This window comes from Mesoplodon densirostris, chromosome 12 (genome assembly GCF_025265405.1).
Source record: "Mesoplodon densirostris isolate mMesDen1 chromosome 12, mMesDen1 primary haplotype, whole genome shotgun sequence".
Lineage (NCBI taxonomy): Eukaryota > Metazoa > Chordata > Mammalia > Artiodactyla > Ziphiidae > Mesoplodon > Mesoplodon densirostris.
In genome coordinates, this window is record NC_082672.1 from 696,614 (window position 1) to 715,384 (window position 18,771).

General features: G+C 44.0%; 1 protein-coding gene across 4 annotated transcripts in view; it reads right to left on the bottom strand.

The window, feature by feature from the left end:
- Nucleotides 1-18,771, bottom strand: part of FAM120B (family with sequence similarity 120 member B) — a 62,330-nt gene that overhangs the window by 42,015 nt on the left and 1,544 nt on the right. For all 4 annotated transcript variants that reach the window (XM_060114411.1, XM_060114409.1, XM_060114408.1 and 1 more), the window contains exons 2-3: nucleotides 7,694-9,188; nucleotides 4,596-4,776 (exon numbers count right to left, since the gene is read on the bottom strand). In XM_060114411.1, the coding sequence (XP_059970394.1) occupies nucleotides 4,596-4,776; nucleotides 7,694-9,178 (1,666 nt within the window). In that variant the 5' untranslated portion in view covers nucleotides 9,179-9,188. The remainder of the gene's footprint in view (nucleotides 1-4,595; nucleotides 4,777-7,693; nucleotides 9,189-18,771) is intronic.

The window sequence follows — 18,771 nt, forward strand, 5'->3', positions numbered from 1 at the left end:
CCTTCCCAGATCCAAAATCTTCTAGAATACAATAAAAAATACTGGACATCAGAATAAGCAGAAATATGTGGACCCATTATAAGGAGGAAAAGTCAATAAACAGACACAGGCCCAGCAATGACAGGGATGATGGAATTAGTAGACAAGGACTTGAAAACAGCTACTGTGAACAAGTTTAAGGATTTAAAGGAAAACATGAAGACAGGGAAGAAAGAAATGGAAGATTGTTTTAAAAAGCTGAAAAACACAATATCTGAAATGACAATTTCACCGGATGGGTTACAGCAGATTAGACACTGCAGAGGAAAGACGCTGTAAATGTGAAAACAAGAGTGACCCAAATCGAAGCACAGAGAGCAGAGGCATAAAAACGAGCCTTGGTGCCTGAGGGACACTGTGAGGTGTGAACCAGGCACATAACTGAAGGCCCAGAGTGACAGGTGAGAGAGAGAGAGAAAAAGTTGAGCACCATTTCATGAAATGTTGTTTTCTAAGTCAATAGGGAATAGAAATGGACCCAAAGAGCTCAAGAGTTGAAAGCAGAATAAACAGAGAGGAAACGACTCCAAAGCTCAGCTTAAACAGTGGCTGAAAACCAGCAATCAAGAAGAAACCCTAAGGACAGCCAGAGAAACACACACTTGCAACCTGTGGACACAACAGTCAGAAGGACCATCGTCAACTCATGAGAAACACAAGCCAGAGACAACAGAATGACACCCTGAAAGTGCCCAACAAAAATATCTAGAATTCTACATCCAGCAGAATTACATTTCTGAAATAAAGAGCAGCAGAAATGGTGCACACAGAAGACCTCATCTCACCTATTAACTCCTTTAAAAGACAACTGGCTGGGACTTCCCTGGTGGCACAGTGGATAAGAATCTGCCTGCCAATGCAGGGGACACAGGTTCAATCCCTGGTCTGGGAAGATCCCACATGCCGAGGAGCAACTAAGCCCATGCGCCACAACTACTGAGCCTGCGCTCTAGAGCCTGCGAGCCACAACTACTGAGCCCATGTGCCACAACTACTGAAGCCCGCACAGCCTAGAGCCCGTGCTCCACAGCAAAAGCCACCTCGATGCAATAAGAAGCCCGCACACTGCAACGAAGAGTAGCCCCAGCTCGCCACAACTACAGAAAGCCTGCACGCAGCAACAAAGACCGAACGCAGCCAAAAAAATAAATAATTCTTAAAAAAAAAAAAAAAAAGACAACTGACTGTTCAAAGGAAGGGTTGGAAAACTTGGCTCATAGGCCAAATCTGGCTTGCTTGCTTGCTTTTATACAGTCTGAAAGCTACTAATGCTTTTCATATTGTTTTAAATGATTGGAAAATTATCAAAAGAAGAATTTTCTGTGACACAGACCAATGACATAAAATTCAAATTTTGTGACATGGGAAAACTAGATAAAGTTTCACTGGCACAGCCACGCCCTTCTGGACGTAGGTCCATGGCACTTGGCTCAGCAGGGCTCAGCAGTTGTTACAGACTATGGGGCCCTCAAAGCCTAAAATATTTATTATCATCTGGTCCTTCACGAAAAAGTTTGCCAACCCATGGTTTAAAGTAAAAATTAGAATCTTGTGTTATGGGGTTTAAAACATATGCATAATCTCAAAACGTTACCTACTATGTTTCCACTTATGTGACGTTCTCAAAATGACCAAAATGTTGAGTTGGAGGACAGACTAGTGGTCACCAGGGGACAGGGACAGAGGGCAGGGTACAAAGGGGCAGCATGAGAGAGTTCCCCTGTGGTGATGGACCCTTCCTGTACCTTGACATGGGATAAAACTGCATAGAACTAGACACATACCAAATGAATGGGTGGACAAAATGCTGAAAAGTGAATAATGTCTATAATCTAGTTAACAGTACTGTACCAATGTCAAATTCCTGGCTTTGATATTGTACTTCATTATATAAGATGTCATCTTTGGGGAAGCTGGGTGAAGGGTACATGAAACCCTATGAGCTATTTTTTGCAACTCCCTTGAGTATATAATCATTTAAAAAGTTTTAAAAATATACAGAATAGCAGGGAGAATGCAAGTACACTGTTGTAAGGTTGTTACAATACACATTACGTGGTATGATACTGAAGTCAAATTGTGACACGTTAAAGACATATATTATAAACCTTAGAAAAACTGCTAAAAAAACAAGCAAGCAAAAACAGGTAAATCTAATAATCCAAGTCCAATAATAAGCCAATATAAAACAAAATACTAAAAATTATTCAATTAATCCAAAAAAAGTCAGAAAAGGAGAAAATAAGGGAAAAAAGAACAGAGCAAAGAGCAAAATGAAGACTTAAACCCATGAAGACATTACATGTACTGTCAATAAGTACATTAAGTGTAAATGGCCTACACAGTCCAATTAAAAGACAGAGACTAAAAGACTGTACATGCTGCTTAAAAGAGACATACTTTAAATATAAAGAAATAGTTTAAAAGTAAAAGGACAGAAAGAAGATACACCATAATCATAAGAAAAGTGGGGTGTGTATACTAGTATCAGACAAAGCCAGCTTCAACATAGGGAATATGATCAGATTTTCTAAAAAAGGGAAATCTCATAATGTTAAAGGAGCCAATTCATTAAGAAACATACAATCCTCTGTGTACATTCACTAATAACAGAACCTCAAAAACATCTGAAGTAAAAACTAACAGAACTGAAGGGAATAAATAAAAACATCCACAACAGTATCTGGAGATTTCATCACTCTTTTCTTAAAAACTATGAACAAGCTAACAGAAAGTCGGTGGAAGACTCTCATAGCCCTCTTCGCAATACTGGCATTTATAGAACACCACGCTCAACTGTAGAAAAGACATCTCTTTTAGGTGCATGTGCAATAGTAAGCCAAGCCAAGCAAACAGCATAGAATACGCTTTACTATATTCATCATAAATAAACCTGCAACAGCAGCTTTTTATGTTTACATCCTAACAATGTAGACTTCATGTAGAAAGCCAAAAAGTTGAGAAAGAAAAAAGTGAGGGTCAGTTGTGAAGAGAAGTTCAATCTGAGTAATTTTCCTGTTACTGTGGTTATCTAATAAAGTTATCTCTGTGGCTGTCAATAAACTGCATTAACAAAGTAGGAAATATAAGTTATGAAGTTTATATATTTTAACCTCATTTAACAAAATACTCTAAAAATAATTCTAGGCAAGTATTATTCTATAACGTGAAATTTTTTCATGATGAAGATATCTTTTCTTTAATCATTGGAGTCAATGTGCCATCATTCATGTTAAGAAAGAGTATGGGCAGAGAACCACATAAGAAAAATAGAGAAATTATTTCAATAATATTTGGTTTCAAAGTTTACATAGGTTCTTCTGTTTCTGTCTTCAAATCAGATTAAACATCTTTCTCATGTCCTCCTTAGGCCACATCAGTGTCTGAACTCTCACAGCACCTATGGGAGAAGGCAGCACATGGTGGGTGGTGCTGGGAATCTAATAAAATCTGGGTGCAAAGAACCTGCCACTCCCTCTGCCCAAAAAAAGAATAATCAAAACACTTCAATCTGATGATTCTATCACCACCTTTAGATTATGTAAATGTTTCCTTTCTGGAATAATATTAATAGTAATGTTGGTAGGTTTGGAGATAATGGAGTTTAGGCAAATGGGCCACAGACATCCTTTCACCAGGACTTTTCTGCTTCAATCCTTGCCCTGATAGTAGTGTGCTAGACTCTGTTTCTCATCCCAGCACCATCTGATCAGACCACGATGTTCCAGCAGCCTGCCTCAGGTCAGCAAGGCCTTGCAGAGAGGTAACTGCATGCATTAAGCACCACTAGTCTGTGCTACAGAGTGCTCTCCGACACTCCCAATTCCCCCAGACTGTTCCTAACAGAGGGTTACAGGGTCTGATTAATTTTATTCCTGGTGTTAAAGGTCCTCCCAATTTTACTGGCCTAGCCATGGACAGTCCTCTCCTTATACTCTTGTTCCTACTGTGAAATTGAAATACAGATGGAAAAACATAAACTTAATTACAAAAACTCCAAAGGAAAATTTTGTTTATAGTTTAAAATATGATGTACTAGATTATATAAATCATTTTACAAAACTCACATTTTGAGGGAGAGTAACTAGACGCTGTCTTCTAATAATAAACACACCCTACACTCCTACAGGAGGAAAGGGTTTTCACATTTTTTAAAAAGTACGAATCCTTTTAAGGCATAAAAATACAACATTTTAGGGACTTCCATGGTGGTCCAGTGGCTAAGACTCTGTACTTCCAATGCAGGGGGCGTGGGTTAGATCACTGGTTGGAGAAATAAGATCCCATATGCTGTGCGGCCAAAAAAAAAAAAAAACCTCGACATTTTACAGAAACAACGCACTTCTTTTTTAATGAATACTGGTCAACTGCTTGCTAATTAGATATAGACGTCCCAAGGCATTTACCCGTTATTCTGCACAGATGTGAGTGGCATTCTCCATTACAGATTTCACAGAGAAACAAACCCCAAGTCCTGAAAGAATGCACTCTACTTTGTCTGGCCAGTTCTCAGAATTCAGCTCCACGTGCACAGTCACTGCGAGACCACGACTCACCTTCGCCATCCCCCAGCAAGAGGAAGTATACCCGCTGCCGCACTGGGCGGTAGACGAAGGCCTGGCTGGGCAGAGCTTGGTCCATCGCATCCTCCAGGCTGTTGCTGCATTCGACCTCCCCGCTGCTCATGACGTTGTACACCAGGTAGCTCTCTGCCTGGACGTGATGTGCTCTGGCGACCTGCCGGAAATTTAAATGCAACTGGTTTCTCGCTGAAAACAAAACAGTGACCTTTAATAGGAAATCCAACGCCTCTGAGGGCCCAGAAACTGTGAGTAACTGTCACTCGAACTCATGACGTCAAGCTGGCCTCTGTGCTTCCTTTCCTTTGGGCTTCCAGCTCAAACTTTCTGTTACTCCTCTTTTACTCAATTTCCAACCACCTACCAGACTTGTCATACTTCCTTCTGTCGTCATTCATCATCCTGTCCACCTGACGGAGAGATGCTACTCAGGGCTCCAGCCGCCCCCACCAGTCTCTCCTCTCTCCAACCCACCCTTCACCCCAGCGATACTCTGCCTTCCTGGAAACAGAGGCCCAATCAATACCTCCTCAAAGCATCTGGCCGGCTACCACAGGTTCTTCAGCCTGAGAGTCAAGGGAGGCCCCGCGGAGGCCTCCCTCTCCTTTCCCGCGTACACCATTGCCCCTCGTGGACTCTCTGGGGCCCAACCTCCACGGTTCTGCAAGAACCCTCTCTGTGCTCCGGGAAACTGACCTCTTTCGGCCCTTCCCAACCAGCCACTTCCCCGTCTCCGCCCCTTTGAGGGTCTCCTAAAGCGTCATCTCTCCATAACCCTGTCATCCTCTTTGAGCAGGAACTCACGTACCCCTGGCCTGATGGGCTCAAACTCACATTAACCCTACACTGGTTACCTGGCCTTACCTCTCCTATTAAACCATAAACTCCTTGGGATTAGAAACTGCATCACATTCATTCAACTGTTCAGGAATTTTTTATTGAGCAGAAACTATGCACTGGGCACTCATTTCTTTCTACTTCGAATGCAGCACAGTGGCAGCACATGGTAAGTGATGAGATGGATGATTTAAATGGATACCACTTTCCATTCAATGAGTAGTTAAAAACAGATGGCCTATAACATCCTCCATACAGGTTTCATGCTCCTGCAAAAACATTCTTGTTACTGCAGGAATAAATTCATCCAGATTACTCTTCAAAATTTAAATCCAGCCTACCACTAATAGCCCTTAAAATGTGCTGCCAATAACCTGGAATATCAAAACCTCTGTGTGTCGGTGTCCCGTTGTTATTCATACACAGGAAGCAGCTCAGTCACGCCCATTCATTATTGTAGACTTGAGTCCTAATCCCTTTAACGCCTCACTTCCTTCATATGTAAAATAGGTTTAACAAAGGTGCTGACCTCACAGAACTATTGTGAGGATTAAATGTGTTAATATAGGAGGCTGGCACACAGTGCATGGCCAATAGTATCGTGATAACTACTGCTCTCGGGCTGGATGTACTCGAGTGTCTGAGTGCCTATCTCGTGGCTAAAAGTTCTTTAAATCAGGATGGCAGACAAGCTAGCAACTTTAAGGTCAGCCAGGATTCCAAAAGAGTTATTACTTGATGCTCTAACCAATCAAAGATCATTAGAAGTAACCTATTTCTCTATAACACCCCTTTTGATACAGAATCTATCAGAAACAATATGGTTAGATATTTCATGATCCTTTTAAGGTAGAATACCTTCTAATTTATTCTCCTATTCCCTCTTCCATTTCTTACTCTTCTTTTATTTCATAAGAGTTAGTATTTTGACAAATTTATGTATATAGCTATAATAAATTATATTCACTCTACCAAGAAATCTTCAATTTTGGCAACTCTATAGAATTTGAGATGTAACATTCTTTTCTGGGTATACACAGGGTTTTCAGAGAAGTTCTCTACAAGCATAATATTAATTCATTAATTAGCTCATCACCTCAGCATCTTTTTATCTCTGCCCTTAACTGTAGATATTATATAGCATTCCACACTTGGAAAAACTTAACATATGCAACTAACCTGAAAATTCTAAAGCAAGAATTCAGTTTATCCAACAGTGTGTAACTCTGGAGGAAACAGCAATGGTTGTGGGTGTGTACTCAGGATATTGCGGCATTCAGCAACTTTGCACCTAAGGATTTCTAGGGTGACTATGTATGGTCAAAATGCACACATTTGAATTTTGGTTACCTATTGACAGGGATGGAAGACTCCACTGCAAAAAAATTTTTAAGGAAAAATTAAGGGAAACTTAAGAAATTTCAAAATTGTTTTCAGGGCTTCCCTGGTGGCGCAGTGGTTGAGAGTCCGTCTGCTGATGCAGGGGACACGGGTTCGTACCCCGGTCCGGGAAGATCCCACATGCCGCGGAGCGGCTGGGCCTGTGAGCCATGGCTGCTGAGCCTGCGCGTCCGGAGCCTGTGCTCTGCAACAGGAGAGGCCACAACAGTGAGAGGCCCGCGTACCGCAAAAAAAAAAAATTGTTTTCAAAGGTATCACTAAGCTCAGTAAATGCGAGTGTCACTGGAACAGCACACTATCTGCCCTTACCCTCCCCCTGCCACCGGCAGACAGGCCCACCAGATTCTCCTGGCCTCCTCCCATCCCAGGCTCTTTCTGCCAAACTTCCTGAAAGAGCAACCCCATCCCCAGCTCCTGCCTTTTTTGCCTCCAAATGGCTCCCCAAATCCCTGTAGTCTGAAATCCCCCAGGCCCCTGGGTGACCACAGCTCTCTGAGGCCACCCAACCCTCCTATGTGCCAATAGCCATTCTCTGCCGTGTACCCAATGTTTCAAAAAACAAAGATCTGATCTGACCACACCTCTGCTTGATAGCCAATGCCTCCTTAAAGAGTGTAAGAACTAAGTCCTGAACTGTTTCAGCGCACACGTGCTACCCTTGGCAGTCAGACCCAACCTGTCTGCACTCCCCTTGCAGGAGACTGGGTGAGATGGCCAGGACGCCTATGAGCACAGCGGAAGCACTGCAGGCAGTCAATATATATTCACTGTCAAGTCTATCAATGGGTACACTTTCAATCATGACATATTAGATTTGGGTGGGCACATCTACATACCTTTAAGATTTCAGGATCCGAAACCATAGTTATTTGTTGCTTGACTTCAGGCCCCATATTTAAAGGATCTTCTTGTTTAATTTCAGGGTTTGTACACAGGGGTGCTTCTAGGTTAAATTCAGGGTCCGTACCTACAGGTAATTTCTGCTTGGATTCAGGGTGTGTGCATAAGAGAACTTCTTGCCTGGATTCAGGGTGTGTACATAAGGGAACTTCTTGCTTGGGTTCAGGGTCTGTGTACATGGGAACTTCTTGCTTGGATTCAGGATCTGTACACATGGGAACTTCTTGCTTGGATTCAGGGTGTGTACACATGGGAACTTCTTGTTTGGATTCAGGGTCTGTGTACATGGGAACCTCTTGTTTGGATTCAGGGTGTGTACACAAAGGAACTTCTTGCTTGGATTCAGGGTCTGTACACATGGGAACTTCTTGCTTGGATTCAGGGTGTGTACACATGGGAACTTCTTGCTTGGATTTAGGGTCTGAACTCATGGATAGTACCTGCTTGTCCAAAGTTACTACACCTTTAGGTTTTTGGAAAAACCATGGAGATTTCTGTCCTGGCAAAAGATATGATGCCACTCCTTTATAAAAAAGAGCTTTGTTTGGCCCCAAAGGTAACATCTCTTCCAGCTTCTTCTCACCTCGATGCAACCGAAGAACTTTAGATATGTGGTCTGCTACAGCTAAGATAATGTTACCTTTTTTGTCAAAGTTCTCTTTCACAGAAGTATAAGAAGACAAGCACTTGTAACGAAAGCTTTCAAACATGCCTTCTGGGATGATGTCGTTGCCAAGCAGGCAGGCCAGAAGAGGAAGGTCAGACAGGCTGAGACCCAGGCTCTGACAGAGTTTCTCTCGGCACAGCATGATGGTGTCCAGACTGTCCAGGGAGAGCTCACTGATGGAAAAGTAGGGACAGGTGTCATAAATTAAATAGTCAGTGTCTTCTCCAAGAATCCCAAGACAGTTGTTCTGGAGGCCACAGGAAGCCACCTCATAGTCGGCCTCCTGTAATGAACACAGAGTTTCCTGACCCAGGGCCTTCAAAGCAAACTGAGTAAATATGGCCAGCCCTGAGGGGATGAAGAACATGTTTCTGCCAGGCTGCTCCCTGTGGGACTTGATATAATGGAAGATCTTGGCTATCTCCCTGTTGTTCTTGAGTCTTCGTTTCACCCACTCGTCTCTCTTGCACTGCTCCACCATGCCATCAAAGAAGAATATCAACTTGATGCCAACAGCGGTGAAAGTTTTCACAAATTCTCGCAAAGAAGCAAAGTATTCCCGCCACTGGCCACCACAGATCCAAGATTCCGGCGTGTACCAGTATCTGAGGCAACACATGGCGTCGACCACGATGGTAGGAGTCCCTCCAGGATGCCTGCTTCGGTGGTGTTCTGCCAGCTCTTTGAAATTTACTACCACACATACATGTGGGCAGCTACTTCTCACAAATCCCTGTAAGCCTCTCACACCCATAACTGACCTCCTGGAAAGGAAAAGACATGAGTACTTATGGCGTTATCACCAGACATATGGCGCCTTTCAGAGCAAGCACAGACAATATTTAACATTCACTCTCTGTCTCCAGCATGACACAGAGCACGTCACGCTGGTCAGGAGCCTGAAGAGGCTTCCCCGGACACACCCGTGGGGCTGCGCCTGCGAGTGAGGTGCTGAGTCGGACTTCCACCAGGACAGCACAGGGCAGCACTCTTTTAAGATTGTCACTAAGACTATTATTAGTCAAGAGATTTCTCAACAAAGTTCGAAAACAGGTTTAACGATTTCAAAGAAGTAATACTGCCCATCTAGGAGCTCAAATAGAAGTTAATTTTGAAAACCTAAAATGTAAAATTGATACGTGCAACACTGATGTTTCTCAAAATAATTTTGCTGAGTGAAAGCTGGACCAAGGAGTGCACACTGCGTGATCCCACTTATGTAAAAGCCTAGCCCATTGAGAGCTGAGCTGCGCGCAGTGGCAAGAGCCCTGTGGTCGTCTGCAGTGGGGCAGGAGGAGACAGGGACTGACAGAGCGGAGACAGGGTGATGGACACATTCACCACCTTGGCTGTGGGGATGGTGTCACGGGTGAACGCATGCTCAACCTCTCGAATCATACACTGTACACACGTGCAGTTTCCTGTGCATCAAGTGCATCTCAATAAAGGTGTTAAAAAGAAAACTACATGAAAATTCACTAGGCCAAATGCAGCAACATTTGAGGTGGTGACTGACTGACTTTGGACGGAAAACTGCCCATTCTAAAATGTAAAAACACACAAAATAGTTCAAAGGATCAGAATTCTGGAAAAAATCTAAGCAGAGTCCTTTATGTAATAAGTATGATGTCCTTACGCATAATAAAAGATGTAATATAGCCAGTAACATCCATCAGTGGTCAGACATCTTTTATCTTAACGGCCTATTCTTTTCATCAGGGCTTCCCGTCCTCTGATAAAACAAAACAAAAAAATCCTTACTATGCAAACAGCAGCACAAGAGCAAATGGTGCCTCTCCCAGGCTGGGGACTGAGGGCAGGAGCCCCAAGCAGCCCAAGCACAGCAGTAACAGCTCCTGTCTGTGCCCACTTCCTGCCAGACAGCGCTGGGCACTCAAAGCACACGTCTCCACTCTTCAAAACAACCCTGGCGGGTAAAAAACTGTAAGCCCTATTTCAGTAAATAAATTACTAGGCTGGGAAAAGGCCCCCTCGTGGATTATCTTTTAAGAATGTGCTGCCTGTTAATGGACCCTTGCCCCTAAGAGAATCTGAAGTTATCCGTTTAATAGCCATTAATAATAAAGAATATCTAAAAACTGAGTGGACACGAATAGCACACATTTAAGTTGAAATTGAGTGAGGCCTTGCTCATTAAGTTTTTACACATAATGGATCCATATACCCCAAACCACTGTAGACCTATTACTAGCAGTGGGTTCACCTTGGGAAAGTGTGTTTCTGAAGCAGGAGATGGACTTCATAACATGATGATCTCAGCCATAAGGCAGTTCTCCAGTCAGGCCCTCTGGGCCTGGTGTGGAAAGGGGATATGTCTCAGAACACAATGTCAGACTGGACAAAATACCAAAATGGATTTAAAAAAAAAAAAAAAAAAAAGGCAAGGTCTGTGGACCATGAGTGGATCCAAGGTAGATCTTATCCAGCGAGAGGCTGTGAGAGACCTGCTTCTTTCCCCGAGCTCCGTGCGGGATGCTGAGGACCCTCCCACCAAGCCCACGTGGAGATGGTGCCAAGAGGGCAAGCACCAGCACCGCCTTCACTCCCGCCCCACACAGACGTGGGCCCGTTTGTGCAGCAGCTCTGCCACATTTGCGTTGGCTGCCTTCCCTCACCAATAAAAAGACATTTTTGTTTCAAGCATTTTTCTACTAAAACTGCAAGTGACAACACTGAGTTTCTTGAAACACTCTCCTCTTTATTTTGTAAGACGTCGGGCTCAGCCTCTGCTTTGATTTTATTCAAATGTTTTTCCTCCTTGCTTACCCCAGTAGTGAAAAGCTCACTATTTTTTAAACATGCACTGGTTTTTCCTGTCTTTCACACTGCCAATTTCTCACAGTTTGAATCACAAATTACCTCAGGAATGTTATGTTACAATGTGCTCTTCTATGGCACTCACAAAGACAATTTTGGATAGGCAAAGGTTTGGGGACTCGGGCATTAGAGGATGCCTTCCGGCACTTCGGCTCTTCAAAGCATTAATGCAGTGTTAGCCCGCCATCAATGCAGTCAGTGTGGTGTGAAAGGAGATGCTTAAAAAGAGAAATCTGTGGATATCACCTTTTTAAATAACTTTCTTCTGCTTTTTTAAGCCTTTTATTGCTAACAACATATACTCTAAAGGTAGTTTTTAAGATGATTGCAAATACATATGATTATACAATATATATATTGTAAAATTATACATATATATACACACACATATATAAAATTTCATTTATTCTACCTGCAAATTATACATGAAATTGTCATTATCTAGATAACTGTTGTCTGGAAAACAAAAGTTGTGTCTCACTAGGTAGGAGTCCCACTGCCCAAAACACAGTCTGGGAGTCACGGGCATTAATGTGGGCCTCAGGGCAGAAGATGTTGGCCCTGTCAGATCCCTAACACCCAGCACAGTATCAGGCACATGAGGGCCTGGCAAGCACTTGTGAACGAATAACTAGATAAAGGCATCAAAGGGCAAGTGTATAAAGAGAAATCAGGAATCAACAAGTTTATAGACTCCAACTGTGGGCAAAGAAAGAGTACAGAGTAGAGTCTGCCCTTGAGCAGCTGACAAACTGGTTTGGGAAACAAAGCATCGGTGCAGGAGATTTTAGGAAGAAGCAGCAGGCGCACAAGTACAGCTAGAGTGTGTGACTCGGGAGGAGGCCATCCTAGCAATGGCTCTGTTCTCCTTACATCCGGACCAATCCCAATGGACTGGGTTACCAGTAAATGAGGCCTGGAGAGAAGAGGAAAGAGAAGCCCAGAAGCTCCTTTATTCACAGTCTTTCAACTGACAAACACTTGGAGAAATGAAGAGAGAGGCAGCAAAACACATATGCACCCTATCTGCCACTGAGAGAACGGGGTCAAAAGCTACACACGGATAGTCGCTCTGGACACAGGGACAGTGGACCGATGGACAGCCCAGGGCACCCCCCCCCCCCATGGAGCAGTGTTTGTAGGCAACCAGTACCAGCAGTTGTGGCCACCTTGAGCCACATCCAGCATCCCAAAGGTGTTAAGGCATAATGTTCAAAGGTGAAAAGACATAACCCATGCAAATATAAATTAATGAAAGAGACCGTAAGACAGGAAGCCAGTTCCGAGCGCATCTGAAGAGCTGGACGACCAAAGTGAGCTTTTGAAAGTTGGAGACGAATTGGGTTAATGTCCTACAGAAATAGAACCATAACCTTTGGATAGATCTTTATCAGACAGAAATAATGTTTCTACAAGACAAAAATCTACAAGTTAACATGTAACATCACAGTGTTTGAGCTCTCATGAAGAGTAAACAGCAAAGTAAAACAGAGAGGGACCTTCTGTTAGAAAACTGAATAATACTGGAAGAATCTCTCGGACAATGTCCCAGGATTCAGGGAAGAACATACAGTCCTCTTTTTCCATTGCTTCGTGTCCGACTCTTGGACAACTGTCCTCTCAGCGGTAACCTGCGGCCCGGGCCTGGGCCCTCTCATGAGGCCCCTCACACCCTGAAGTGGAGGATCTGACGTCTGCTCTCTCCTCCCCTCCCCATTAGCCCCAGCTAAAAAGAGGAACTTACAGGGACCCTTTCAACACAGCAGGGTAAGAACAGGGACTGAAAATTCAGGGATGAAAATGTGTCCCAGGCCAGCACACGAGACACAGAAACTGCCCGGTGTTTACTGGAATTCACAGCCAGGGCTGCGCTTCACTGAGGGTGGGCCGGGTGGCTGCACCCAGGCTGCTCTCCCTGCGTCACAGGCCTCCACACGGGACTCGCGGAACTACTGGCCGACACGCTCTCCTTGACCAAACTTAGGCTCCTGGGCCCTCTTCTCAACAGGCCTCCACCTTGAGCTGCAAGTTCATCCTTACCAATTTTAGCCAGATTCCTGCTGAGTCAGTTTGAGTAACCCCACCCTTGATACGTGACCCTCCTCAAGATCTGATCTAACTGCTCCACCCCCGCTCCAGTCCCACTGACCCTCCCTCCGCTGCAGGCTCTCAATCCCCCGGTGTCTGTGCTGTGTTCGAACTTGAGCCCACTTCTCTCCCCACTCAAGTCTTGAAGACAGTCCTTCTCACGGTCTTAACAAGTGTCAGAGGGATATTTTAACACTAACTTCAACCTCAGTAAAGTTTATTCAAAGTGGAAATGGAAAGCCTACAGCCAACACGACTCCAGACTCAGGGTGCCCTCCCTGGAGGACCCTCCGGACCACATTCTGGCCGTGACCACTGACGCCAACATTCAGAAAACCGTGTGTGGCAGATGGAGTTGGGAGCTCAACCCCTCCTGGCTGCGTCCTAGGGAAAAAGACAGAATGCTGGGCAGCACAGCACTGCTGACAGAAGGGAAGGCTCTACAACAAAACTGAGCTGAGTTGAAATTCTAACCTCCACTTACTAGCAGTGAATCTTGGAGCAAGTTACTTCATTCTTCTTATATGCAAAACGAGGTTTATGAGACTCAATGGTTGTGATGCAATTTTATTTATATTATAAATTTGGTCATCAAACATTTTTCATTAGTTGCTAAAGTTTAGTGAAATAAGCCCAGCACAAGTCAAAATTATTAAATTATCTCAAAATTTAAAACAAAGCCATATAGATTTTAGTCAGGCTTTAGTATATTTATGATTTTTACAACCTATATTACTTTTTAATATCAGGAACGTACTTATTTATAAAAATTTTTTTTCTGATTAAAAAAGTAGCCTTGAAAAAAAAAGTAGCCATGTTCTTTGCAGAAAATTCAGGACAGCACAAAAAGAAAAAAAACTACTCATAATCTCATCTTCCAAGGATGACTACAACAAACATTTGAGTACGTATTTCTAGTTTTTTTAATTATTCATTGTTACTGAAAATTGGGATCATGCTTTCCTATAACCTACTTCTGTGTCTTAGTTTATTATGAATATATTCCCAAGTCATAACGTTAACCTTCTCCTGCAGTGTCATTTTTAATGGATGCACCATGTAGACATAATAGGAGTTATTTAACCCTACTGTTGAACATTCATTTCCAATGCTGCATGCCATAAATAAGAATGTCAATCACATCAGTGAATACACATCTCTCAACACACCATCTCTGATCATTTCCTTGGGATTAATCTTAGATGTGAAACTGCTGAGTCAACGCAAAAGCACATATTGGTCATTTTTCCCCAACTGTAGTTGTAACTCATTCACACTTACTTCTCCTCAATGACACCAGGTAACTTTATTTAGACATAAATCGGGTTTACTCATTCAGCAACTACCTTTGTCATCACTACAGCAGACGTGGAGCTACGACTAAGACAGATAGGGTCCCTGCCTTCTGGCAGCTTATGCTCCAGCAGGAAAACCTCCAACAAGCAATGATCACTTGGGCATTACTATAGGGCAGAGAAAAGCAGAGAGCGTGCAGAATATTCAGCAGGAAGACCCAACCCAGACCTGGGATCCACGATGGCCATCCTGAGGAAGGGCATTCCAAGCGGCCCTGACATGAGGAAGAAGAGCCGGCAGGCACAGCCAGAGGGAGAGGGGAGAGCAGGTGGATGGGGCGACGTGAGCAAGAGGAATAAGGGATGAATCTTTTTTAAGTCCATAAGGTGTCTTTTTTATTATTAAATCAGTGCTTCTAAGGTGCTTAAAATATCTGTCCTATTAGGTAGTTTAACCTGCAACTTTATTTACTGTATTATAAATGTGTTCTTCAACACAGAAAGCGGGGGGAAAAAAAACAAAAACAAAAGCCCTCAGTCTGGCCAGAACCTCTGCAGTAAGGGAAGAAGAGTCTGGAGAGATGAAGAGGCGCAGCGACCAGAGTTTCCACAGCCGCACACACGTGTTCACTTCATCCTAAGGGAAAGCAGATGCTGCTCAGGGCTCTGAAGCAAGCGCATTTTAGAAGCACTGCCCTGCCTGTGCTGTGGAGGAGGGAGAGAGGCAGGCCCGGCTGGAGAAAACCAGCTACCCCGGGCAAAGCCCAGCACCCTCCCTCATGTGGATGTGGAAGAACCCCAACACTGCGGGGAGGCGGAGCCCTGTTTCCTGCTGCAAAAGGCGAAGGAGGGCACAGAGAGGCTCTTCTGCTCCCCCCGCTCCCCGACAGACCAAAGATCTAGCAGCTGTGGGCACAACAACGAGCAAGACAAAGTCCCTAAGACCTGCACCTTGAAAGAGGGAGCAAAGGCTCAGGGTCCGTCAGGAAAGAAGCAAGCGTGGGGGTGCGCAAACACGTGTCCGAACGCACCAAGCCGTACACTTTAAATATGTGCAGCTTATTCTACAAGCCCCACGGCAGACACCCCTCTCGTCCCACTGGCACACTATCAAGTTTTGTTCAGACTCCACTGTGAGGCACGCCTGCCAGTGACGAAGGCGGGAATGGCTGGCTGCTGCGCGGCAGCCAGCAGTGTGTGAGGCTCAGTCACCCGCCTGAGGTCACAGGCAGCAACGGCAGAGCCGGGATTTGCATCCACCTGCCTCCGAAACCTGTTCCTCTCACTAGGGGAGCCCCCACCTCAACACTGCACTTCAGAGTGATCTGGCTGCCGGCACGCGTGGAACACCAACTCTCATGGCAGAGTCAGCCTGCGGGGCACGCGCTTAGCCCAGAGCGCGCCTTTCTGAAGGTCCTCCCAGTCCCAGGGGCCCAAGAGAACAGCTGGACTGAAGGAGCAACCCAGAAGGCTGGACCCTGGGCCTTTCCCCACCTGACTGCAGCGCTACAAAACCCCTTCAAGTCAATGAACATAGAAAAGGAAAATGTCTGCCACCTACAAAAACTTATGCCTCATGTATCCAGAATTCAGGATAAGACTCCAATATAAATTTTAAAATTCACAAGTAAAACTGAAATAATTTATTCATAAACAACTTCTCAGGCTCTGATTTATCATCTATAAATTCTTCTTCTACATAGTTCTAACAATTAGCTCCTAAGTCCACAATAAAGAAAAGTATGGAAAGGGCATTTGAAGCAGGCATGCACATACTGACAAGGGTCAGAACCTCTAACAGCTGACATGGGGAAAGCAAAGGGACAAAAAAACTGAAAGAGGCCTTAAGACATACAAACTCCAAACAAACAACAGGGAAAACAGTTGTATGTGCCTCAACGAGCCCTAACACTGTTTGCATCACAAATTTTATGTTTAAAATGTTTACTTGAGATCATATCACAGGGATTAGGGAAAGTTCATATCACATTTAGCACACTCTATTAAGAAAGTAGGGAATGGTTCCAGTGGTTAGGACTCCGCGCTTCCACTGCAGGGGCCCTGGGGTAAGATCCCGCAAGCTATTGTGGTGTGGACAAAAAAAAAAAAAAAAAAAAAAGTTTTTTTTTAATTTCAAAAATGTTTTTAGGGCTTCCCTGGTGGTGCAGTGGTTGAGAGTCCGCCTGCCGATGCAGGGGACGCGGGTTCGTGCCCTGGTCCGGGAAGATCCCACATGCCGCAGAGCGGTTGGGCCCGTGAGCCATGGCCGCTGAGCCCGCGCGTCCGGAGCCTGTGCTCCGCAACGGGAGAGGCCACAGCAGTGAGAGGCCCGCATACCGCAAAAAAAAAAAAAAAGTTTTTAAATATTTTTTAAAAAATTTAAAAAGAAAGCAGGGAAATACTCTATTTTGGAAAGATTTCCATCCTAAATGTGAAATTTTGGTGCTTAATGGGCAAAAATCCAAAGTTGAACTATCCAGCAAACTCTGCTGTTCAAAGTGTTACTGTCCCCTTGTCCTGGTTGCCAACCGTTTTATTATAAATGACTTACAGTAACTTACACGAATCTGTACTGAGTTAATTCTTCGGGCTCAAGGACTGATGGGGAAAGCATCCATCTCTGCTGTGTACTTTCTACAGCCTAGCATGCACACGGGCGTGCAGCTGGACAGGTATGTGGATGTATAAACTCGGTCCATGCTACAGTAAGCGTTCGACAATAAGAGCTGACTTACACGGACTCCTCCTTCTCTGAACCATATGTGTGTACAAGGAAAAGGGTGCTTAGGACCTGTTTTTTTTAGCTAGCAATGGCCCTGATTTACTGGCTGACTGAAGACAAATCACTGACTCTCTTCGTACATCATTGATTTCCTTATTTGTAAAAGTAAGATAATGATTTACCTCTCAATTTGGCAGATTTTAAACTACTACTATAAAATCGTTTAGAAATATCTTATTATATTTATATAAATAATTTAAACCTTAAATAACATGTTTTAATTCTGAAGACTTTTCCAACAGAACATCTTATAAAGAAACAGAAATTTGCTTCTAAAAGCAAATGAAAATGTGAAAGTTATTCACACTTATCATAAAGCTCTATAAAAGTAACTGATAGCATAAGGGTTGCCTCGGTTTCAAACTAATAAAATAAGGATGCAATTAATTCCTCTGAATGAATTTCCAGTGTATGATTCTAGTTTCCATAGAGATAAGAGTTGCTTTTATGATCTCAATTAAGTGAACTTCCCTTCTTACTTTCAACCTTTTCTTGAAGGAGATGGCAACCCAGCAGACAAGCAAATCAAATACATGCACTGCTGTAAAGATTCTGCCCACTGTGCTAAGTTGCCAATCTCTGACACCTCTCTTCCTGACCCAAGAGCAAAAACCAAAGCCAGGTTACAGCAGGAGTTTGACCAGCTCCATTCATTCATATTTTCTCTCTAAGCCTCAATAAGAGGCACACCCAAGGAGGAGTAGGAGGTGGGGAGGGGAAAGTCTGAAGGACAAGAACACAAAAACCAAGACAGCAGGATATGACTAATGGCCAGTTTCGTAGGGATCCAAGTACTGTAGGGCCTGAAACTTCTATAATTTGAGGTCCCTCTTCTAAAAAAGAATACACTATTATGGGACTTCCCTGGTTGCGCAGTGGTTAAGAATTCGCCTGCTGATGCAGGGGACACGGGTTTGATCCCTAGTCCCGGAAGATCCCACAGGCTGCAGAGCAATAAAGCCCATGAGCCACAACTATTGAGCCTGCGCTCTAGAGCCCGCAAGCCACAACTACTGAAGCCTGTGCGCCTAGAGCCCGTGCTCTGCAACAAGAGAAGCCACTGCAGTGAGAAGCCCGCACACCGCAAGGAAGAGTAGCTCCCGCTCACTGCAACTAGAGAAAGCCTGCGTGCAGCAACGAAGACCCAACGCAGCCAAAAATAAATAAATTTTTAAAACTAAATAAAAATAAAAAACACACAATTATAAACACAAGACCACTGAGGTCCTTCCCAGTGCCTTGGAAGGGGCCTGTGAAAGCGAGGACCCTGAAGCCTGAACTTCATTAGCTTTACAGTAAACCTGCCCCATAAATGACACTGATTCAGGTTCAGGGAGTAGGGAG